The 26,939-nt window shown below is 36.6% G+C and overlaps 1 protein-coding gene across 1 annotated transcript; it reads right to left on the bottom strand.

Annotated features, from left to right (window-relative positions):
- LOC141660783 (uncharacterized) lies at positions 1 to 26,939 on the bottom strand. The gene is made up of 10 exons (XM_074467767.1): positions 26,580 to 26,939; positions 8,800 to 8,856; positions 8,713 to 8,715; positions 7,942 to 8,084; positions 7,546 to 7,876; positions 7,101 to 7,377; positions 6,714 to 7,055; positions 5,911 to 6,135; positions 832 to 1,060; positions 1 to 742 (listed from the first exon to the last, which is right to left on the bottom strand). Exons 1-10 carry the CDS (start codon positions 26,937 to 26,939, stop codon positions 1 to 3), a joined length of 2,709 nt encoding a protein of 902 aa, XP_074323868.1.

Genomic DNA, 26,939 nt, shown 5'->3' with positions numbered 1-26,939 from the left:
CTAGGAGTACAGGAATGCCCCCGAATGGCAGGATCGTGCATCACGATTGACTTTACAGCGGATATCACGAAATGTGCGATCGACTGCTTCGAATATAAACCGGTGATGCATGGGTGCCTCATCCCATATGATTAAGCTGGTGTTGCATATGAGTTCTGCAAAATATGTATTTTGCTTAATGTCGCAGCAACTAAATTCATCCACATCAATACGGATTTTAAAACGAGAGTGAGCTATCCTCCCACCATCCAACAACATAGAAGTTATTCCGGAAGAAGCAACTGCGAGTACAATTTTCCCTTCACTTCTTAATTTGGATATGATGGTTGACCACAAGAATGTCTTTCCTGTTCCACCTGGACCATACACGAAGTACATCCCACCCAAGGATGATTCTACAGAATGAATAATTGTTTGGAATACAATATGCTGCATCTGATTTAGACGATCTAAATTTGTAGCTGCACTAAGCCTAAGTCTTTCCCGGTCACACATAATTTCCTCCACCAGTAGCTCATTCCGGTACTTTGAAGTAGTAGTTGTGTTTAGCCCCGGTAAAGTTGGATAGTCAGAAATTTTTTTACCATACTGTTTTAATAGATTATTAACCTCCTCTAGTGCCAGCATTTGTTTATCGTCAGCGATAATTGTTAGAGTGGGAATGTTAGAAATTTTCCTCCTCTTATATTCAATATCATCAGCTAATACAGTCCAATATTTTACCCAAAGTTTTCCGACGTTGCTGATTTCATAGAAAACCAGCATGTAACAAATAAATCACGCAGTTGTGCAACATTAGCTCAAAATGACGCATCTCCAAGAGCTACGTGCCATTCTTTATCTGATTCAAGTAAACCCCTATGGAAACATGCTTCTTTATAAGTTGGATAAACCACTCCATCCACAGTTCTAATTTCTTCAAATGACTTAGGTCCAACAACAAAGTTCAACAATAATCGAAGGTAAAATCTCTTCCCGGATGCAGGATGAGCGTAAACCATGCGTCCAATTACATCAATTTTTTTTCCAAGGAAACCAATGCTTAGATAATGCATCCCACCTATATTTTGTAGGATATTTTACAAATGTTAGATCACGGCCAAGTTCTTCACCCCGATTATTCATTAACCACTGTATGAACATTGTGTCATCAGAATCTACTCGGCGTACAATCTCAGGCAAAGTCTCATTATCACAGAACCTGACCTCCTGTTCACTTTCAAGATAAAAATATAAGCGCTGCACAAAAGTTCTCTATGGTGGATGGGAAAATCAAATATACGCCAAGATGCTTCTGCTGCTGATACATACCGGCAAGAGAGATAGTTGTTAATTTCAACAAAATCTATCCATGTGAGAGAGGTGGATGGCTGACTTTCGTCGATTACTTGTTGAGAATTTTTTTCCAAAATGGCTGTGGTTGTATCTGGCCCCTTGCCAATATACTTAAACAAGTATTTTATGGACAAAGAACGATTACACCATTCAACATTAACCAACAAACCCCGATGATAAGGGACTACATGCCCGCACCAAAAAATTAGAAGGGTATGCATTTACAATTTTTTCAATGTAATGATTAGGTTGTGCTGAAGTAAGCATGACATAGTGTTTTTGATGGGGCCAGGTTTAAAAGTCTTCAACGCAATTTAAATTTATGGGTAAAGGTTGTGTTACCTGTTATCTAAGTGTATTTTGTTGCACTCTACTGTTCTTCCCGTATCTCTTCTTCTGTACATTGCATAGCCGTCAGCATCCATGCAGGTTATATTGTTAAAAGCCTTCGTGTGACGCCCTCAATATCGGGATTAGAAAATGAGGACCCACACACCTTTAATCTAATAATTAAATAAGCATAAACCCTGATTAACTACTAACAGGATCAAACAGGATAAAATATCAGATAAGATCACAACTACCAATCATAAAATATAACTTACAACCCCAAAATATTATTAAATAAACATAATCGATTCCGGATGGGAACCGACATATAACCCATTGTATCTTTACAACTTTCCTTCTAAGCGTTTGCTCACTCAGAAATACCACTACCAGCTCTGGCAACCGGAAGCCCTCAACACGATAGGGACCACCAGGTACGCTCTTACGAGCAGTGCGCCTAAGCCTGGGCATCTTCTTGCTTAACTGTCATGGTTAGATTAAAATAAAACATATGAGTATAAAACTCAGCAAGTAACTATAAAGCAGTTCTACGATATCAATTTCACAATATACTTTACCGAACTCAGGGCATTCTACTCTTTTTACTCTAGGTGGCAGATTTCCAGCTTTTGGGGTTAAGGAAAGGTTATGAAGGAAAAATATGAGGCTTTCAAGGAACAAGGTTCAACGCAGGACGAAAGCCGACATTCATCTCAAATCATTAAATGATCAGATTAGATCTTTCAGAAAGAGGAAAGCAACTGTATTTCATTATATGGAATCAATCATATGATCAACAGATTAAAAATCAGGGTTCTCGAGCTTTAAGCTTCACAATCAACTCTTTTTCAAAACAATATAAACCATTTTCATTTTCAAGAATCAATTACTGAACAGAAAGTTTTAGTTTCCTTTTAAATCAACAATTAGAACCCTTGATTGGATTACTTTATCTTTCCATTTCATTATAATACGGGTGATCAGCCCGTACCGACCTCCATTCGGTCTTTAAGGTACCAATCGGCATAATTTTAGCCTTAAGTTGTACTAGCCCCGCTAGCCTCTTACCATGACTGGACTAGTCCCACTAGCCTCTTACGTCCCAATCCAGTCCATCAGGAATTCGTTTGGAAAACCTTGAGTTGGAAAAAGATAGGTTTTCTAAAATTCATTTTATCATTACCAAGAATATGAAATCATTCAGACTCTTTCGAGTTTAACTCATTCTTAAGTCAAATTTCAAGAGATCAAAGTTAAGGGAGTGATTCAAGACAAGCAAGGAACAACTCTAAGGATTCTGTATCAAGGATAAAAAGGTACTTAAATCAGTAGGATCAACATCTGTTTAGGGATCAATAGGGTGATCAAGAAATAAGGTATCATTAAATAGGGTTCGCAAAGATAATTGTAGGGTTCAATACAATTCATGGCTTAACAAATAACTTGAACAGAAATGACAGGTTACCAAAGGGTTGAATCAGTAAGCTCATCAATAACAGTTTATCAAGATCAAAAACAGGGTATCTCAAGTCATTAACATGGGTTCATTAATTAGCAATTCCATACTCTACATGGTATGAACAATAACCTCTCTATAACCATTTTCACAAGTAATGAGAGTTACTTGCCTGAATTTGCTTTCCTGAGGGTTGAACTGCTGCCACCTAGTATACCCTTTCCTTTCCTAGCATGAATGCCCTCACGCTCCGAATCTACAATAAAACCAAAATCTTAATCAGTTTCTCAACTCTCGTTCCCGGAACGATCACTCAATACGATAGCTCGATTATACCCTTGACTCGAGTATACGAATATAGCTTATACACATAAGCACATAGCACATCACACGACATATAACTTTACTCTTAACCTTTACACCTTTATATACTCGACCATAGTCTTATAAACATCCTTATCTAATTTCGAAGTCAAATCATACTTTATATTAGTACACATAGCTCTTTATGCTTGAAATTCTTATACGAATAAACAAACGACAAAACTTACAATAACGACCCTAAAGTCATTTTTAAACCAACACGACAACCATAGTTAACACAAATCAATCATCCCATTTCTTTATACTTTAATTCGAACCAAACATAGCAAATCAAGCAAAATCTTACATACAATCCTTAACTAATCTTCATGATCCATTCAAGCACTTAAATTAGAATTTGGCCTTTTTAACTACTAACATATCATTCGGTTTTTCAAGAACAACTAACATGCATTCAATTTTTGATCTCATACATAGCATGCAAGCATCTTTCCATGGTTTAATCCTAAATTCTAATGAATCCAAGCAAGAACAACACACCAATTTAATTCTTCTTCCTTTATCAATAAAAATTCGAACCAAGACGACCTATAATCTCATGTTTACATTCGAATTTCTCTATCCCTAATTCCATTAAACACTCTATTTAACTTATCATTTTCAAACAACCATCAAACAATCATTTTTATAACTATAATCAATCCCTTTTTGATACACCAAAGCCCTATGCGGCTTTTACATCAAATAAACACATGCATGGTCTAATTTAGCTTTAAATTCATATAATCATTCAAATCAAGTCATAATTCATGGACTTATACTTCAACAACTCATTCCTAATAAGCAATTATCAACTTAACTTTTAGAAATCAAAACCCTTTTTGAAATTTAAACAATCCAAGCATGCAAACACCAAAATCAAGTTTTGTGGTATTAGAGTTCAGTTTTTAACATCACAACTCACCACCGGCTCACCGGAGTTCATCAGCGGTGGCTGTGGTTTCTCGGTGGTGCCCCATTTCGGGGTTTCCAACCTTGAAACCTCCGATTTATGCACACACAAGGCACATGCAAGACTCACTTAGCTTTGAAAATCATTTTTCAATCATAAAATCACCTCCTTAAGCACATATTCGATCATATATACATACGTACACACGCATCAAGCATGAACACACACACACACATCGAGCTTGAATGCAAGAAGATATTCACACATGCACACTCCAATAACCACTTATATGTGTTTAACAAGAGATTTTGAGAAGGATTGGTGAGAGTTATCAAAGAAACAAGTAGTATACCAAGAGAGAAAAAGAAGAGCCGAGAGAGAGAGAGAGAGAGAGAGAGAGAGAGAGAGAGAGAGAGAGAGAGAGAGAGAGAGAGAGAGAGAGAGAGAGAGAGAGAGAGAGAGAGAGAGAGAGAGAGTAGCCGAGAGAGAGTGAGAAAGAAAGAGAGAAGAGATAATGGGGTGCTCGGGAAAAAGAAAAGAAAGGGGGGGATGAGTTTATACACAATCAAGGACAAGGGCAATTTAGTATATTACTAATTCCCTTTTATAAATTGATTTTCCTTTCTCTTTTTACTCCCATAGATTATTGGTGGAAAAATAAATATATCTCTCTCAGAAAGTTAGAAATTATAGCGATTGACGATTTTAAAACGTAGATCTCAAAATTAGCTTTCCAACCATTACTCATAATAAGATTTTGAGCGTACGGTTGATTTTATATGATTTTCGTAAGCTCGCCTTAATAACATTTTTCCACATAAAAATCAATTTAAAATGCAATGACCACCAAATAAATCCATTCATCATTTTTAAAAAGTCTCTAGGACTATTATGAAGATAACAAAATAGATCCCATATTTTTATCTTACTCATATAATTTTATAAAAATGCGCGAAGGTTAAATAAACCTTTATTTAAATCAAATAATTCCTTTAAATTCATAAAAATGTCATAGAGCACATAGTCATGCACACAGACAAGCAATCACACATATATCGATCACATAACAACTCAGGTATGATCAGAGAATTTGTCCTTTAATCTTTACCCTTTTCTACACGTACCGGGTCACGTCCAGCCTGACGGCCCGACGCTAAGCGTTTCAATTACGCTTCTCATTAACATTATCGACCGACATGTCACTTAGGACGAAATACTTTATTTAAACATTCATTTCATTCAATCACACATATTTCCATTTTATATTCTTTAACTCCTTATTAGGACGGGTTCCGTTCCACCTGACGGCCCGACAACACAGCTTAACTCCTAAGTTGACTCTTTAAATTGGAACGTTTTTACTTACGCTCCTAGATTCTAATATACAGCAAAGACAATTAATCAACACTTTAACACATAATTATAATCACATCGCATAAAGCATACATTATTGACTTAATTACGTCGCAAAATTTTCAGTCGTCACACTTCGGGTAATATTTTTTACATCTACCTCTTAACAACCATGAGCATTTAGGATTTGCCTCCCCGCATGGTCCGTGCATCATAAATTGTGAGACATCCTTATAAGCAACAGGATCGACATCTTTATCCGGTAATTCAGCACATATCACAGCATCAATGTCTTCTGGAGTTATTAATTTATCTCCATCACGTAGCCATAGGACAATATGAGCATGTGGAAGTCCCCATTTCTGAAACTCTACCGTATACACAACTGGTAATGCAACAAATTGGACTATTAGAGTCATGGACTATCATTTGATAAAGATCAACGAAAGCAAACAATACTGTAACTATCCATGCGATCCCGAAACATGTAAATTTTGAAAACCACTAAAAATTAACCACACAAATTTGTTGCACTTAAATGCTGTAGGATTTGGTTAAATTAAAAAGTCATACATTTCCGTTCCTTAGCTTTGAGAGCCTTAATATGTCTCTTAATTATTACTTTATTAAATTAACTACACATTCAACTCCTTCCAATCCTCAACCACTAACAATCAGGCATGCGCGAAGATACTTATAATGAGTTGAGAGGTTATGTTAAAATTTAGACAGAGGTAAAGTTACAGCGCCAATTTTTAACGGGCATGCAAATGGTGGCCAAATAAAGTATTATGGATTATAACATTTGTTTATAATCCGTAATTAGAGTATTTTGGATTACAATATGTGATGATAATTTCTAAAATTTAGCCCATGGTAGTGGGCATGTGTGTGAAAAAGTGATATAAATCAGTTTGTGTGGAGTCTAGCCATTACAAATTTTAAATTATTAAGAAAAAAAACCTGCCAGGACTTGACCCAATACATTATTCTTTGTGAAATCATCCATCATCACATCAAGCTTTATTTTAAACACCCAGGCTACAATATATGGCCGCACAGAGGCTGTTTGGGAGCCTGCTAGGTCGATAGCACCCTGAATTTCTTCCCACTTTGGGTTGCAAGTGAATGTAATAGATAGGTCTGGGTGCCCATACTCTTTGCAAATAGCTAGTGAATCTTGAAAATTCTGTTGCATATATCTATATACTCCTGTAAAACTTGACGGCAAAATAACACATTTTCCAAGATCTGTGGCGTCGATATAACCGCGTCTAAAGCTATCAACAACATTGTTATACACATCTGATCAAATTACAGATTGATGCGTACAGACCCATTGCAACCTACAACGTTCGACCGAACACCACGCGTCAACTATAAATTGCAGAAGCAGCCGGCCACCGAGTATTAGAGTGCGGCCCTCGCCAGTCCGGTACTTTAACCTAAATGAATAATATTCACGCTGGCTAACTGTAATCTTTCTCTGATCTTCGGAAGTAGATATATTTCGATGCTTTATATTAGTTCCGAAGCCATCTTCTCCAAATAGGAAGATCAAAGGATATTGCAAAGATATGAAACAAGGATGTAAGTCGCTAATGTGCTTCAATCCAAATCTTCTATCCTTGGAAAATATACCCCTATCATTCAAAAGGTCATTATCTACGGCCAGGCCCGCAAACTCATAATCATTTTCAGTTGGTAAATTCTCAAAGCGGCCATCGGTTAGCCTTCGTTCAAACAATCGGAGCCGAACGAGTACATGCTATACATCATTAAATTTATGACGAACCTGTTTAAATATTTCCACTAAAAAATTCTCACAATCGATCATTTCTTGCAATGTTGCAACAATACTTGCATCTACGTCATCTCTATCCTTTGAGAAATTAAGCCGATGATCAATGGCCTCATGAGAATCGTACATGTATAACTGCGCAAATTTGGGCTTGCAGCCATCTGGTGGTATCAAGGAGCCAAAGTTGTGATATATTTTCCCAGAAATGCAAAAGACATAAGGCCCTTTACCTTTATTCACGGAATCATCGATCATGCCTCCAAAAGAACATAAGGCAAACATGTTGTTATAAACACGGCTTTTACTAAAAAAGTGTCGAGACAACCTGCCATTGGATGTCAATAGGGATAATAATTCTGGAGGTGTTTCTCGCAAAAATGGCAGTTGTACCTTCCCTTTTCCACAACAAGTTGAGTAGCCTTTTGGCGCATTGCCCACATGTCTTCCAGTGAACTCAGCAGCCCAAACCATTGCCCCACAACAACCACACGTCTGATCTTGATTACCAAGATCCAGTATCGAATTGCTTTCGACTACAACATAAATTCCAGAGAATTAGTATACATCACCACAAAAGTAAAGAAACAACATAAATCAGGTATGCACCCAGACGTACGCGCACACATATCTAAATTTATAAATCAAATAAATTAGGCAACTAACGGAACGTCCTCTTCTTTAAGGCAATGTTCTGCCGCTGCCGACATGCCCCTGGTTAGTCCAGCAGTTGTACATGTCATAGATCAATCAGGTTACATGAAGCATACCTAGGTATAATCAGGTTACGCCTCACATCCTAACATTATATCCTATTTTTTGTTTCTAGTCATCAAAAAACCTGATTTATTTCCTTAAGGTAGTTGATTCTAATTATCCAATATTACTCACGATCCATAAATCTGCCTTTCCTTAGAAAGCTATTTTATAGGAAAATATTAAATGCCCCTTTATTTTTAAAGAGCTTAATGTATAACATTCTTCAAATTAGATGCGTAAGAAGAATATACATGTGGGATTTGGCCCCCCATGCTCGAAGTTCCAGGGTTCTCATTGGGCGATTTATTTTTGTTAAATTTTAATCCACAGTAGGGTTTTCATTGTTGCTTTCTGGCAAGTCACCTGGCCAAACCCAAAGCAGCTTAAGAAGCAAATATTGCTTACTTGCTATAGCAAAAAAGTAAGAGATAGGACAACAGGGCTCATACTTTCCACGGGTGAGGCGCATGGAAAATACTATGTATTGGTTACCTGCACCGCGCTCATCCGTTGAGGAACCCTCTCCCTCGAGCCTGCATCGCTGATCATCTAACATGGTAAAAGGTACTAAGTATCAGATATTTAAAAAAAAGTTGAACATAAATACAATTATACCTCCCAGAGGATATACCTTACAAGTTTCGACGAGAATTTTTACAGAGCCGCTTCAACACTTTCCGTTCCTCCACCATTTTCCTGGTCAGGAAAAGCTTAGGCCGCCCCCTTTTCCGCGTCTGCTCCATTGAAGAAATGCACTACTAAGTGTAACCTAAAATAGCATGATGCAACAGCCTGAATCAGTGATCTATTATAGCAACAATATAATGCTTTCCACCAAATACATTCCCAAGCCTCGCCCCTCTGAAATTTTATGCAAACTGAAAAAATAAGATAACTGACGTGCCATAAATCTTCATTTTTTTTGTTAGGCTGATGATCCCGTGCTAATCCACGTATATTTAGTATTAGAAGACTACATGCATCAGATACAATTACCAAAATCACCAACCGCAACACCTGGCTTTGATGAAACAATATCTAACTCAATAATAATGCAATACATTTGATATCCTCATATTATAATATGAAACACAAAATTTAAGAGTTCAACTAAAAGTAATCATAACAAAAGATCATATTTGGCATCATGAAACTTGTCTATCATAACTTTCTATGGAGTTTCCTATTTGAGCTTTCCAACATCATAGTCATTGTTCATTGTGCATTTTCTATGTGAAGTCAAATTAGACTCATCTAGATTGTTGCATCAAGGTCCATGATACAAAGTGTGATTCAATATTGTTCCAGTAATAATATTTATTTATTTGATTGTGCTGCTGAAAGTTGTTTTAGCAAAAAACATGGCCTGACATAGGCTTCATTATCGGCTAAGTTAATAAATTTGTTATGCCCTAAATTTGAATCCAGAACATAAATTATAATACAGTTTAAATCAAAAAATATTTTACATCTTCTGCTTTCAAGAAGGCCTTCTTGGACAATAAAATCGGAACGTGAGAAGTATTATATTTGAGGTTAAGGAGAAATGCTGATAACAAACCTATATGCAAACATCTTGCACATTCATGTTCCATTATAATATATTTCATCATAAATATGCATGTTTATACATAACTTCATTACAAAATAAAAATAAAATTAATAATAATAATAATAATAATAATAATAATAACAACAACAACAACAACAACAATAATAATAATAATAATAATAACAATAGCAGCAGTAGTAGTAGTAATAATAATAATAATACACAATAATAATATACAAAAATAATATATAATATTTTGCTTACAAAAATATTTACAAAATTGTAGTATTTTTAAATGTCAAAGTAATCTTTATTACTAAAGACCAAAAGTTTGATGATCAATATTTAATCATTTTCATAAGATTACTACTTTTTATCCATATAGAATTATTATTACGGGTGTTGCCCCAAAAAAATGACATAAAAAATTCACAAATAGTTTATTTATGTGTGGTATTAATCAGAATATAATATTAATAAAATTTGATTAGAATTATTTCACATTCAAGCTCTGCCGCTCTGCCAGACATTTTATGCTCCCACACTTTCATGGTCTTCCGGATAATAAAATTAAACGGCTATGGAGGATTGCTAAAAGAAAAAAAACATGGCAAGAGATTTTGCAATGAAGCACCTATGCTCTATCTTTCCTTGTATATCAAAGACCTGACCAGGTTGGACTGAGACATGTAGTACTTTGAAAGGAGTACCCCCACTTAAGCTGTGATGGAATGCAGCAATATCGCTTCCAGGATAAAACAACAATAGATCAATCTGGCCACAGAACCAACAATGATCAACGGCGACTCGCACCTCAGTTTGCCCAAAAAACCTATGCAACTCATATATGTTTGCGAGGTAGGCACCGAGACTTGTGTCATTTTTATCTCAAGTGTACCTCTCAATATATAGGCATCTCAAGTTACTCTTCTTCTATTTTACTCGATGTGGTACACCAAGTAACAAAATAGAAAAAGTAAACAAAATGGGTTTTCCTTATTATTTATATTATATCCAGATTACTTAATATTAATATTATAAAATATATTCAGAGTATGATTAAAATAATCCTTACTCAATATATTTTATATTAATAATTAAATAATCAATATAAATAATTAAACTTGTAATAGAAAAGAAAAATATAAGAGTTCCCACTAGCACTAGGCCACAAAAGCATTCCACTTATGCTAGTAGTTGTAAACAACACTAACACAAGATGCTATATAAACTCAATATCTTTCTTTTATAATACCAATGTGGGACAAAATCCCCATAACCCATTTCAAACAAGCAACATTGTCTCAATATATTCATGGATTCCACTAAAAAAATATCTTAGATCCAAATATGAAAGTTTAAGTCCTCATGTCAAGGAACAACCTCCAAGTGTTAGTTTCCGGAAATCATATCAAGAACATATATAAAATATGCCTCAAACTTTCCATTTTCTAACAATCCCCCACAAATCCATAATTAAATTGCATACCAGATTTTATCATGACTTGCTTTTCAGAGTCGGTACCCTCCCGGGTTTGAACCCTCCTAAGTCCTCTACTTCGATGGCTTCCGGATATAGATGGAATATTTCACCTTGAATCTTTATCCGTTGGGTGTAACCACACTCCATAGACGACGACAAGTCAAAGGCTATGGTGCCAATCTACGGCTTTGAGACGTTAATGGTCATGTCTCGATCCTGTTCGTCGAATGTTTCGAGGAATAACCTTTTCCTCTAATTGCGACCACACAATTACATTCGCTTAGCTGGGCATCTCCAATTTATAGGGAATAGACTCAGATACATAAGTATCTAAATGTATATGGTAGAGGTACTACCAATTCATCCTTACAACTTGTAATTACCACATTGAATACACTTCGAGGGATCTCCTCTCAGGTGTATTGGGTTCCCGCTGTTGATGAATTATGATGGGTTACCAGTCTCATCCCCAACCTCGATTTAAGGACTATAGCATGCTCAATCCCTTTAGTCAGCGGATCGGCTATATTATCCTGAGTTCCTATGAACTCTATAGCAATAATCCTATCAGACAAAAGACCCCTTATAGACTTTAGTCTAACTTGGATGTGTCTCTTTGTTTTAGCATTATACTTTACACTTCTGACTTTGTCGATAGTTGTACGGCTATCACAATCAACAGAAATGGCAGGAAGCGGCTTTCTTACTATAGGTAACATACTCATGAGTCCATGTAACCATTCAGCCTCCGTCCCCGTGGCATCAAGTGCACACAACTCAGCCTCAAAAGCAGACCGAGTAATCAAAGTCTGTCTAGAAGACTTTCAGGACACTGCTCCACCCGCAAGGGTAAACACATATCCAATCACACCATTGAAACTAGATTTCTTAGCTATCCAACTTGCATCACTGTACCCCTTGAGTACCCCCGGAAATCTCCGGTAATGCAAGCCAAGGGAAATAGTTCCCTTCAGATATCTAAGAACTCTATCCAGTGCCTCCCAATGAGTCTTATTTGGACAGCTTGTATATCTAGCCAACTTAGACACAGAATAAGAAATATCTGGCCTAGTCACATTAGCAAGATATTGCAAACTCCCAATAATCTAAGAATACCTTAACTGAGACACAAGAACTCCTGAACTATTCTTGACTAAGGCAACTTTTGAATCATATGGTGTACTAGCGATTCTACAATTTGAATAACCATACTTCTCAAGTATAGATTTCTCTATATAATGAGACTGTGACAAAGTTATTCCATCAGTTGAATGAGTCAACTTGATCCCAAGAATCACACTAGCTTCACCCATATCCTTCATCTCAAAGTGCATCTTCAAGAAACTCTTTATCTCGTTAATAATCTCAATATTGGTTCCAAACAACAAGATATCATCTACATACAAGCACACGATTACACAATCATTACCTCTAACCTTATAGTAGACACACTTGTCACTTTCATTAACTAAAAAATTCGAAGCCTAAAACAGTTTCATCAAACTTTTTATGCCAGTCTATAGGTGCTTGTTTAAGGCCATAGATGGACTTGACTAGTCTACATACTTTCCTCTCATTACCAGAAGCAACAAATCCCTCAGGTTGATCCATATAAATCTCTTCTTCAAGGTCACCATGAAGAAAAGCTGTCTTTATATCCATTTGATGGATGATAAGACCATGTACAGAAGCCAATGCAATAAGCATTCTGATTGTTGTCATTCGGGCAACTGGAGAATATGTATCAAAATAATCAATGCCTTCCCTTTGCCTAAAGCCCTTAGCAACTAGCCTAGCCTTGTACTTATTTATTGAGCCATCAGGGTTTAGCTTCCTCTTGAAGATCCATTTACATCCAATAGTAGAACACCCTGGAGGGAGATCAACTAACTCCCATATTCCGTTTGAAACAATTGAGTCAATTTCACTCTTTACAGCGCATTTCCAATGCATTGACTCCGAAGAATCTTTGGCTTGACGGAAAGTTAAAGGCTCATCCTCGACATTGTAAGTGATAAAGTCACTTCCAAAGTCCTTGACTACCTTTGCACGCTTACTCCTTCTAGGTTCCTCTACTTTGTTACGAGTAGAGCTACTACCAGGATCCACCCCCACATTTGTCATCTTTTCCACATGATCAGGAATAGAACTTGATGTGTGAGTGGGATCATCCTCAGAACTACCCAAAGATATAGCAGTCTTCATTGGGAATACTTCCTCAAAGAAAGTTGCATCACGAAACTCAACTATCGTATTCGCCACAATACCATCTATGTCAGATTTTAATACTAAAATCTCATAGCAGTTGTGGTTTCAAGATAGCCCAGAAAGATAGAATCAATAGTTTTCGGACCCAGTTTCTTTCTCTTGTGTTCAAGGAAAAGCATATTAGCAAGGCACCCTCACACACGAAGATAACTCAAACTTGTCCTACGCTTTCTCCATAATTCATATGGTGTCTTGTCCATATGTTTCAGAGGGACTCTATTCAGAATATGGCAAGCCGTATTCAGAGCCTCTCCCCACATGTACTTAGGCAACCCAGAATTAATTAGCATATTGTGAATCATGTCTTTAAAAGTTCTGTTCTTTCGTTCTGCCACCCATTAGACTCAGGTGTGTATGGTGGAGTAACCTCATGAACTATACCATTGTTTGCGCAAAATTCATTAAACAAGGTACTCGTCTACTCACCACCTCTATCAGACCTCAAACGTTTAAGTACTTTGCCAATTTGTGTTTCAGCTTCATTTTTATACATAATGAATTTATCTAGTGCTTCATTCTTATGTTTAACCAAATAAAAATAACAATATCTACTACAATCATCTATAAAGGTAATGAAATATCTACAGTGATCCTTGGTCAACACACCACCAAATTCACATATGTCTGAGTGCACTAAATCTAACAAGTCTGAATCCCTAACAACATTATGAAAAGGTTTCCTTGTTTGTTTAGCAGTTACACACACTCGACACTTAGATTTCTTATCAATGGCGTACTTTGGAATCAACTCTAAATTCATCATATTCTTGTTATTAAACTTGTAATAGAAAAGAAAAATATAAGAGTTCCCACTAGCACTAGGCCACACAAGCATTCCACTTATGCTAGTAGTTGTAAACAACACTAACACAAGATGCTATATAAACTCAATATCTTTCTTTTACAATACCAATGTGGGACAAAATCCCCATAACCCATTTCAAACAAGCTACTTTGTCTCAATATATTCATGGATTCCACTAAGAAAATATCTTAGATCCAAATATGAAAGTTTAAGTCCTCATATCAAGGAACAACCTCCAAGTGTTAGTTTCCGGAAATCATATCAAGAACATATATAAAATATGCCTCAAACTTTTCATTTTCTAACAATCCCCCATAAATCCATAATTAAATTGCATACCAGATTTTATCATGACTTGCTTTTCAGAGTCGGTACCTTCCCGGGTTTGAACCCTCCTAAGTCCTCTATTTCGATGGCTACCGGGTACAGATGGAATGTTTCACCTTGAATCTTTATCCGTTGGGTGTAACCACACTCCATAGACGACGACAAGTCAAAGGCTATGGTGCCAATCTACGGCTTTGAGACGTTAATGGTCATGTCTCGATCCTGTTCGTCGAATGTTTCGAGGAATAACCCTTTCCTCTAATTGCGACCACACAATTACATTCGCTTAGCTGGGCATCTCCAAAGATGTACCGCTATCATCTCGTCAAACGACTTGACCCCATTCAGAGTTCAAATAACTCTTGCTAACTAGCAGTTCAAGTACCTCTTAAGGTTTTATAGGGGATAGACTCAGATACATAAGTATCTAAATATATATGGTAGAGGTACTACTAATTCATCCTTACAACTTGTTTTTACCACATTGAATACACTTCGAGGGATCTCCTCTCAGGTGTATTGGGTTCCCGCTGTTGATGAATTATGATGGGTTACCAGTCCCATCCCCAACCTCGACTTAAGGACTATAGCATGCTCAATCCCTTTAGTCAGCGGATTAGCTATATTATCCTGAGTTCCTATGAACTCTATAGCAACAATCCTATCAGACACAAGACCCCTTATAGACTTTAGTCTAACTTGGATGTGTCTCTTTGTTTTAGCATTATACTTTACACTTCTGACTTTGTCGATAGTTGTACGGCTATCACAATGAACAGAAATGGCAGGAAGCGGCTTGCTTACTACAGGTAACATACTCACGAGTCCATGTAACCATTCAGCCTCCGTTCCCGTGGCATCAAGTGCACACAACTCAGCCTCAAAAGTAGACCGAGTAATCAAAGTCTGTCTAGAAGACTTTCAGGACACTGCTCCACCTGCAAGGGTAAACACATATCCAGTCACTCCATTGGAACCAGATTTCTTAGCTATCCAACTTGTATCACTGTACCCCTCGAGTACCCCCGGAAATCTCCGGTAATGCAAGCCAAGGGAAATAGTTCCCTTCAGATATCTAAGAACTCTATCCAATGCCTCCCAATGAGTCTTGTTTGGACAGCTTGTATATCTAGCCAACTTAGGCACACAATAAGAAATATCTGGCCTAGTCACATTAGCAAGATATTGCAAACTCCCAATAATCTGATAATACCTTAACTGAGACACAGGAACTCCTGCACTATTCTTGACTAAGGCAACTTTGGAATTATATGGTGTACTAGCGATTCTACAATTTGAATAACCATACTTCTCAAGTATAGATTTCTCTATATAATGAGACTGTGACAAAGTTATTCAATCAGTTGACTGAGTCAACTTGATCCCAAGAATCACACTAGCTTCACCTATATCCTTCATCTCAAAGTGCATCTTCAAGAAACTCTTTGTCTCGTTAATAATCTCAATATTGGTTCCAAACAACAAGATATCATCTACATACAAACACACGATCACACAATCACACAATCATCACCTCTAACCTTATAGTAGACACACTTGTCACTTTCATTAACTAAAAAATTCGAAGTCTAAAACATTTTCATCAAACTTTTTATGCCAGTCTATAGATGCTTGTTTAAGGCCATAGATGGACTTGACTAGTCTACATACTTTCCTCTCATTACCAGAAGCAACAAATCCCTCAGGCTGATCCATATAAATCTTTTCTTCAAGGTCACCATGAAGAAAAGCTGTCTTTACATCCATTTGATGGATGATAAGACCATGTACAGAAGCCAATGCAATAAGCATTCTGATTGTTGTCATTCGGGCAACTGGAGAATATGTATCGAAATAATCAATACCTTCCCTTTGCCTAAATCCCTTAGCAACTAGCCTAGCCTTATACTTATTTATTGAGCCATCAGGGTTTAGCTTCCTCTTGAAGATCCATTTACATCCAATAGTAGAACACCCTGGAGGGAGATCAACTAACTCGCATGTTCCGTTTGAAACAATTGAGTCAATTTCACTCTTTACAACGCCTTTCCAATGCCATGACTCCGAAGAATCCTTGGCTTGATGGAAAGTTAAAGGCTCATCCTCGACATTGTAAGTGATAAAGTCACTTCCAAATTCCTTGACTACATTTACATGCTTACTCCTTCTAGGTTCCTCTACTTTGTTAGGAGTAGAGCTACTACCAGGATCCACCCCCACATTTGTCATCTTTTCCACATGATCAGGAATAGAACTTGATGTGTGAGTGGGATCATCCTCAGAACTACCCAAAGATATACCAGTCTTCATTGGGAATACTTCCTCGAAGAGAGTTGCATCTCGAAACTCAACTATCATATTCGCCACAATACCATCTATGTCAGATTTTAATACTAAAAATCTCATAGCAGTTGTGGTTTCAAGATTGCCCAGAAAGATACAATCAACAGTTTTCGGACCCAGTTTCTTTCTCTTTTGTTCAGGGAAAAGCACCTTAGCAAGGCACCCCCACACACGAAGATAACTCAAACTTGTCCTACGCTTTTTCCATAATTCATATGGTGTCTTGTCCATATGTTTCAGAGGGACACTATTCAGAATATGGCAAGCCGTATTCAGAGCCTCTCCCCACATGTACTTAGGCAACCCAGAATTAATTAGCTTACTGTTAATCATGTCTTTAAAAGTTCTGTTCTTTCGTTTTGCCACCCATTAGACTCAGGTGTGTATGGTGGAGTAACCTCATGAAACCATTGCTTGTGCAAAATTCATTAAACGAGGTACTCGTATACTCACCACCTCTATCTGACCGCAGACGTTTAAGTACTTTGCCAGTTTGTGTTTCAGCTTCATTTTTATACATAATGAATTTATCTAGTGCTTCATCCTTATGTTTAAGCAAATAAACATAACAATAACTACTACAATCATCTATAAAGGTAATGAAATATGTACAGTGATCCTTAGTCAACACACCACCAAATTCACATATGTCTGAGTGCACTAAATCTAACAAGTCTGAATCCCTAACAACATTATGAAAAGGTTTCCTTGTTTGTCTAGCAGTTACACACACTTGACACTTAGATTTCTTATCAATGGCGTACTTTGGAATCAACTCTAAATTCATCATATTCTTTAGAGCACCAAAACTACTTGGATCAGCAGGGGAAAAAATAGGCAAACACCAGCAAACACCAGAAAACTTACTCCATCATAAGGATCAATAACATACACCAGAAAACTTACTCCATCATAAGGATCAATAACATTTTAAAAATTTATACATACAGTTGTATAAAGAAGAGGAGAGAGGTGGAGTCTCATAAGAACTAATACGACTATAATGCACAAGTTTGCACCTACTCTGATGCAGTTTAAAATAAGTCTGATGCAAACTTTCTATAAGTAAGCTATAATATTTCCTGTAATATCAGCTTATTAAGATTCACTTAAGATTTGAAGCACAGTGCAACACACCAAATAGTGCTCTAAAATAGCATCCTGTAAATATTAAAGGCATGCAGAACTAATATGCAATTCAAGTAGCTCAAACACAATAGTGTTAACTACTTATCTTCAACAGAAACACCCCCACCACCAAAGACAGGCAAAAGAACAGATCATATTTCAAATACCAACTTTCATTCATATCTACACATACCATCGCAGTAGCATAGAAAATCAAACTTTTTAAAAAATAAATTGTTCACTTGAGGGTTATTAAGTATATTATAATATTAATTTTGTTATCTGATATTTAGAGGCAGGGTAGTGACTGGCTCCTCAGGAAATTCTTTCACATTGCCCTGGAGCAACCCCTTTGTAAATTTGCTATGCTTAGAACTGTAAGTGCAGCAATGCTACTAGTAGTTCACTAAATTTACAGTAACACATTGCGGCCTGTGAGCTCACCCAGATCGAGTTTGAAGACAACCAACCCAAGTCCTAGATTTTTTAACAAAGCCTTGCTTTTATCTACAGGCAAAATTGTTCATTTATTTAAGGAATCCATTTACGATGGAAGTATACATAGTTGAATATTAAAATTTTACATTTATAACCGTCTGGGTATCCAGACATTTTGTTCTAAAGTATCAGTAGATCGGGTTTGAAGACAACCAACCGCTTTACAAAGAACACAGTGTAGGCGATAAAAAGTATAGCCAGAATTTAGGGCATACCCACAGAAAACACAATTACGTGAATCAACAACATAATTACCTGCAACAACACAAAATTCATGCTTGAATTCATATCCATACATTACATATATCACACTAATATATGCATATATGCACACAAATACGCCAAGGCAAGCAAGCAAAAAAAATTGGGCTTTAGCTCCTAAAAATTGGAGAAGTCAAATTACCAACTTACTATGCAGCGCCCACAATTAAGCCCTTACTCGATTCACCGCGCAAGAATAGAAAAGAACACACCCAAGCTGATACTGAATTGCAATTTCACATATGATGGTCTAACCCTGTTGTTCCCGATAAGCTATTCGTGTACCACTGTAATAGACCCCGACTAATGTAAGTGAGTGGATGGTATTTTTGTTATTCCAGGCTATTCAAGGGAAAATCAGTCTTTTCACAGGGGTTTTTTGGAAATTTTTACCCTTCTTGTTCTGCTTTAATAGATAGTAAGAGAAAAGAAGATTTACACTATTAAGTGAAGCACGAATTAATTGTACATAATATATCTAAATTTCAAATATATATATAATTAGTAAATAATAAAGTTAAATCATGTTCCATAAATATATGTTCCATAAATATAAGATGGGGCAAATAATATTAAGTGAAGTAGCAATCCTAGTTTTTCTTTCATTGCTATGTGCAGCAACAACCTTTCCGTGCATAAGACACTATGTCCTGCCACAACAATTGATAGCGCTTCCTGACCTTCATGAGACTCTATAGCATCTTTGTTAAAATATATACCAGTTAAGAATCTTCCTGTCCTGTCCTCATGCTTAAGCAGCTTGTTCTTCATATAAATTGCTTCTGCTTCGGCTGCTGCGGCTAGCGTCCTATCAACTACAATGTCAGGTTAGCGACGCAATGGAGACGTGAAATGAGTATAGAGGGGCACAGCCAAAGAATAGTGACCCCAATCATAGTCGAAATCTTCTAAATTTTCTTCCTTATAAATTCAGTGTATAATCAGTTGTGTGTGTAGGAAATTTTCTCCCTTACGAATTCTTTGTATAATTGATAATTGGACTTAATTACAAACTGAAATTTTATGATATACACATATGTATATTTGAATGCCTAAATGGATTAATTAAAATGAAGATGTGAATACCTGCATTCTGATTTCTACATGACAGATTTTATGTTTTAAGAAGTGAAGCATGCTTATATGATTATAGCCATGAATCTGTTAGGCTCTGTACTTGAGTTCTGCTATGAAGTGTGCAATCATGATATATCTATGTAATCTGAGGTCCTTAATGAATGAAATGTAGATAAGAAACATAAGTTATGTTAATATAGTAATAAGTGAGCTATTGTCTATGGGCACGTAAACTAACGCTATGCGCAATAATGAGCTTAATATATATATCACAATTAACAAGAACAGGCAATAAACTAAATAACGGAACAAAACACGAAGGCAAATAACAAGATAAATCAGTCAGTGAATTGACAGAGATAGGATAGAATACTTAGCTCTAACAGAAACTTTAACAAATTTGAAAGAACTATTAACAGCTGAGGCGCCTAATTTTCGATAAGTCTAGACTGTTCTTGAAGAGATTATTACTAGGGCTGTCAAAAATATTCGAAAAATCCGATATTCGTCCGAAAAATCCGCATTCGTATCCGAAATAAAGCGGATATTATCCGTATCTGACACAAAGTGGATATTATCCATATTCGAATCTGATGATTGCGGATACGGATACGGATATAGGCATATTCGTATTCGAAAATATCTGAATCCGAATAAATATATTTTATATTTAAATAATTAAATAATTTAAAAATATATTATATTAAATTTATAGTGTGTTTATGTGTATACACACACACATATATATTAAATATTATGTTTATACAATTTTATAGACATGTAGAAAAAAATCATTTGAGTTCAACAATTTAAAGATAACGATTATATTGAAAAGAAAAATGAAATTAATTTTAAAAAATTAAAATATAATTAAATCATTTATCACTTATTTTAATTTTTAAAAATGAATTTTTATTTTTAACTAGATTTTTTTCAATTTTTTTAATTTTTAATATAAAATAAAGAAAATCTGATTGAAAATCGGATCCGGATATTATCCGTATCCGGATAGTATCCGTCGGATCCGGATTCGGATATTATTCTTTAAATATTTCCGGATTCGGATACGGATACGGATACGGATTTTCGGATTCGAATCCGGATCCGGATCCGGATATAGGCAGATTCGTATCCGAATTGTCCGTTTGACAGCCCTAATTATTACCCCACTTATGCTGTGTTGGGTTGCAATAATATCACTTTCAGGATACAACAGCTTAGAATACTTCGTCCAGAGATATGTAGCACTCAACAACGACCCGTAACTCAATTCGCCCAGAAAATCTATGCTATGATCTGTATATTATGGAGGAGAGAAAAAGAGAGAGATGTAGCAGTTAGGGTAACAGTATTATGTGATTGACGTATATCTCTTCCCAATGTTTTAGTCTGCATGTTATACAAAATAAAAACGTAACTAAAGATACACATTAATTAAAATAAATATTCTGACTTAATATCCATTTAATAGAATATTTCCAGAACCAGAGACGTAACGGTCAGTATCAGGATTTGTTAAGTCCTGATACAGCCAGCCCATCAGTATTTGCACTCAGCAAATCCTGATCCAGTCATCGGGATTTATCTGCTTCAGCAAATCCTGATCCTGGCGCGTCAGGATCTGACAGCTCAGCCAGCAAATCCTGATCCAGGCTGATCAATATTTATTCCAGCAAATCAGAGTTTGTAATTTCTGATCAGCAAATACTGATATTTCCTATTACACAGATTCAATATTTATATTAAAACAATATAATAAGTCAGTAAATATTTTAATTAAAGAAGCAATAAAATTCCTCGCCCAGGTCACCTCGCGTACGCGAGACGCCGAGACATTCGCCCAAATCGCTCTTCGACTCGAGTCGTGCCGTGGCTTGGCGTGGCGTGGCGAGGCGGCGACGCATGTGTGTGCGCGCACGAGGCACACAATAACACCATGCACGCTGACATGCCTTAGTAGTTTGTATACTACACTTGCACATGGTACTATATAAAGCACTACACCACTTTTTACTTAAGCAATGTGGGACAAAACCCACATAACCCGTTTCAAGCTACCAACTTCACCTCAATTTCTATATAGATTACACTAAGAAAATGACTTAGATCCAAACATAAAAGTCTCCAACAATTAGTTTTAGGAAATTACATCAAGAACATGTCTAAAACATGTCTCAAACTTTCAATTTTCTAACAATCTCCCACAAGTCCATACAGAAATGCATATCAAATTTTATCATGACTTTCTTTTCAGAGTCGGTACTCTTCCGAGTTTGAACCCTCCTAAGTCCCCTACTTCGATGATTACCAGATATAGATGGACTGTTTTACCTTGAATCTCTATCCATTTGGTGTATTTAAACTCCATAGACGATGACAAGTCAAAAAGCTATGGTGCAGATATACGGCTTTGAGACGTTATAGTCGTATCTCGATCCTGTTCATCGAATACTTCAAGGAATAACCCTTTCCTCTAACTGCGACCTCACAATTACATTCACTTAGCTGGGCATCTCCAAAGATGCACTTCCAACATCTCGTCTTAGGACCCCATTCAGAGTTTATAAATCCTGACACAGTTTTTGGTCCATTAGGATTTACCAAATTCTGATCCAAAACTATTTCCATCAGAGTTTATTAAAACTCTTGCTAACTAGCAGTTTAAGTACCTCTTAAGGTTTACAGGGGATAGACTCAGATATATAAGTATCTAAATATATATGGTAGAGGTACTACCAATTCATCCTTATAATTTGTTATTACCACATTGAATATACTTCGAGGGATCTCCACTCAGATGTATTGGCTTTCCACTGTTGATGAATCATGATGGGTTACTAGTCCCATCCCCAACCTCGACTTAAGGATTACAGCATGCTCAAGCCCCTTAGTCAGCGAATCAACTATATTATCTTGAGTTCCGATGAACTCTAAAGCAGTAACCCTATCAGACACAAGACCCCTTATAGACTTCAGTCTAACTTGGATGTGTCACTTTGTCTTAGTATTATACTTCATACTTCTGATGTTGTCGATAGTTGTACGGCTATCACAATTAACAGAAATGGCAGGAAGTGGCTTGCTTACTACAGGTAACATAGACATAATCCCATGTAGCCATTCAGCCTCCATCCCCATGGCATCAAGTGCACACAACTCAGCCTCAAAGGTAGACCGAGTATCCAAAGTCTTTCTAGAAGACTTCCAGGACACTGCTCCACCCGCAAGGGTAAACACATATCCAGTCACTCCATTGGAACCAGATTTCTTAGTTATCCAACTTGCATCACTATACCCTTCGAGTACTCCCGAAAATCTCCGGTAATGCAAGCCAAGAGAAATAGTTCCCTTGAGATATCTAAGAACTCTATCCAATGCCTCCCAATGAGTCTTGTTTGGAAAGCTTGTATATCTAGCTAACTTAGACACAAAATATGAAATATCTTGTCCAGTCACATTAGCAAGATATTGCAAACTCCCAATAAGCTGAGAATACCTTAACTGAGACACAAGAACTCCTGAACTATTCTTGACTATGGCAACTTTTGAATTATATGGTGTACTAGCGATTCTATAATTTGAATAACTGTACTTCTTAAGTATAGATATCTCTATATAATGAGACTGTGACAATGTTATTCCATCAGTTCAATGTGTCAACTCGATCCCAAGAATCATACCAGCCTAACCCATATCCTTCATTTCAAAGTGCCTCTTCAAGAAACTATGTGTCTCGTTAATAATCTCAATATTGGTTCCAAACAACAGAATATCATCTACATACAAGCACACAATCATTACCTCTAACCTTATAGTATACACACGTGTCACTATCATTAACTAAAAACTCGAAGTCTAAAAGAGTTTCATCAAACTTTTTATGCTAGTCTATACGTGCTTGTTTAAGGCCATAGATGGACTTGACTAGTCTACAAACTTTCCTCTTATTACCAGAAGCAACAAATCCCTCAGGCTGATCCATATAAATCTCTTTTTCAAGGTCACCATGAAGAAAAGTTATCTTTACATCCATTTGATGGATGATAAGACCATGTACGGAAGCCAATGCAATAAGCATTCTGATTGTTATCATTCAGGCAATAGGAGAGTATGTATCAAAATAGTCAATGCCTTCCCTTTGCCTAAAGCCCTTAGCAACTAATCTAGCCTCGTACTTATCTATTGATCCATCAGGGTTTAGCTTCCTCTTAAAGATCCATTTACATCAAATAGTAAAACACCCAGGATGGAAATCAACTAACTCCCATGTTCCATTAGAAATAATAGAGTCAATTTCACTCTTCACAACTCATTTCCAATGCCTTGACTCCAAAGAATCCATGACTTGACGAAAAGTTAAAGGGTCATCCTCGACATTGTAACTGATAAAATCACTTCCAAAGTTCTTGACTACCTTTGCACGCTTACTCCTTCTAGGTTCCTCTACTTCATAAGGAGTAAAGCTACTACTAGGATCCACCCCCATATTTGTCATCTTTTTTACATGATCAGGAATAAAACTCGATGTGTGAGTGGGATCATCCTCAGAATTTTCCAAAGATATACCAGTCTTCATAGGGAACACTTCCTAAAAGAAAGTTGCATTACGAAACTCAACTATCGTATTCACCACAATACCATCTATGTCGGATTTTAATACTAAAAATCTCATAGCAGTAGTGGTTTTAAGATAGCCCAGAAAGATACAATCAATAGTTTTCAAACCTAGTTTATTTCTCTTGTGTTCAGGGACAAGCACCTTAGCAAGGCACCCCCACATACGAAGATAACTCAAACTTGTATTACGCTTTATCCATAATTCATAAGGTGTTTTGTCCATATGTTTCAGAGGGACTCTATTCAGAATATGGAAAGCCGTATTTTTAGCCTCTCCCCACATGTACTTAAGCAACCCAGAATTAATCAGCATACTATTAATCATGTCTTTAAAAGTTCCGTTCTTTCGCTCTGCCACCCCATTAGACTCGGGTGTGTATGGTGTAGTAACCTCATGAACTATACCACTGCTTGCGCAAATTTCATTAAACAAGGTACTCGTATACTCACCACCTCTATCAGATCTCAAACGTTTAAGTACTTTGCCAGTTTGTGTTTCAACTTCATTTTTATACATAATGAATTTATCTAGTGCTTCATTCTTATGTTTAAGCAAATAAACATAACAATATCCACTACAATCATCTATAAAAGTAATGAAATATCTACAGTGATTCTTAGTCAACATACCACCAAATTCACATATGTCCGAGTGAACTAAATCTAACAAGTCTGAATCCCTAACAATATTATGAAAAGGTTTTCTTGTTTGTTTAGCAGATACACACACTTGACACTTAGATTTCTTATCAATGGAATGCTTTGGAATCAACTCTAAATTCATCATGTTCTTTAGAGCACCAAAATTTAAATATCCAAGTCGTAAGTGCCACAAATTAGATGATTCTACACAATTAACAGAAGGTGCAAAACTATCATTAATAAAATCACCCAAAACTGGTTCAGCTTTTATTAAAAACAATCCATCAGAGAAGTAACCCTTTCCAAAAAATGTACCAGTATGAGTAATAACTACTTTATTACACTTCAAAGAAAGTTCAAAGTCGTTCTTAACTAAACAACTTCCACTTATTATATTTCTACGAATGGAGGGAACATGATGCATTCTAGTGAGAGAGAGAATCCGCCCAGAAGCAAACTTCAGTTCCACGTTTCCTATTCCAAGCACTTGTGTAGCACTAGCATTCCCCATCATCACTATCACTCCATTTGATAAGATACAAATAAACTAATATTAGCATAAATATGCACATTAGCTCCAGTATCAATCAACCACTCATGTGACATATAAGTGGAAAGTAGTACGGGGTTGTAAGTAACATACCCGTTATCGGTTCCAGAGACAATGACCTCACCAACGACCATGTTAGCTATAGGCCCACTCGTGGTTCCAAGTCCAAGCACAGTATTTGCTTGAGCTACCACTCCAGCTTTCTTAGGTTTCTTACTAGGATAGTCCTTGCTCCAATGACCAACCTTTCCACAAGACCAATATGGTTTATTTTCCTTTGGTTTTTAAGCTTTGTTCTTGTCAGGTTTAGTGTTAACCTTCTTAGTGACTAACTTCTTTTCGGTCCTACAATCACTACATTCACCTTCGAGCTCCCATGTTCAGCAGGCATCACATGTCCTTTTTTGGACTTATGCTGCTCTTGCACAGAGACGTCCAATATCAAGTTAGTCCATGTGATCTCTTCTTTATGTCTTTTCAGGGAGAGAGCAAACTCTTCCCAAGACTTAGGGAGCTTTTCAATCACAGACATAACTTGAAACTTCTCAGTCAAGACCATAATGGACTCACCCAAAGCATGAATCAACATCCCAAACTCATGAACCTGTTCAGTCATGGATTTTTCATCAACCAACTTGAAGTCAAGAAACCTAGCCACATAATACTTCTCAAGTCCTTGAGAATCAGTATTATGGGTTTGGTCCAGCTTATCACATAAGACCTTAGTAGTATAGGCATCAGATGAATACACATCGAATAAGATGTTCGTCAAGGCTGCCGAAATGGCTGCCCTAGCCACCCCATCCTTCTCAGCCCATAAAGTATAAGACTTAACAGATTCAGCCTTCTCTTGATCCAACACAGGAGGATTATATTGCACCACTGGCCATATACCGTTAACCGTTAACCAGAGCTTCATATTTTTCTGCCAACGAGAGAAAGAAGCTTCACCACCGAATTTATCAGGCATACCCGATAAATCAATTGGCTGGGGAAAACGATACGTGGTCCAACCAATAGATGCAATACCACCAGAATCAGTCTCAACAGTTTGCTGAACATCAGCATTTTTGTTAACCAT

The sequence above is a fragment of the Apium graveolens genome, chromosome 5 (assembly GCF_009905375.1).
Source record: "Apium graveolens cultivar Ventura chromosome 5, ASM990537v1, whole genome shotgun sequence".
NCBI classification, from domain to species: domain Eukaryota; kingdom Viridiplantae; phylum Streptophyta; class Magnoliopsida; order Apiales; family Apiaceae; genus Apium; species Apium graveolens.
This window is presented reverse-complemented; position numbering and strand designations above follow the sequence as displayed.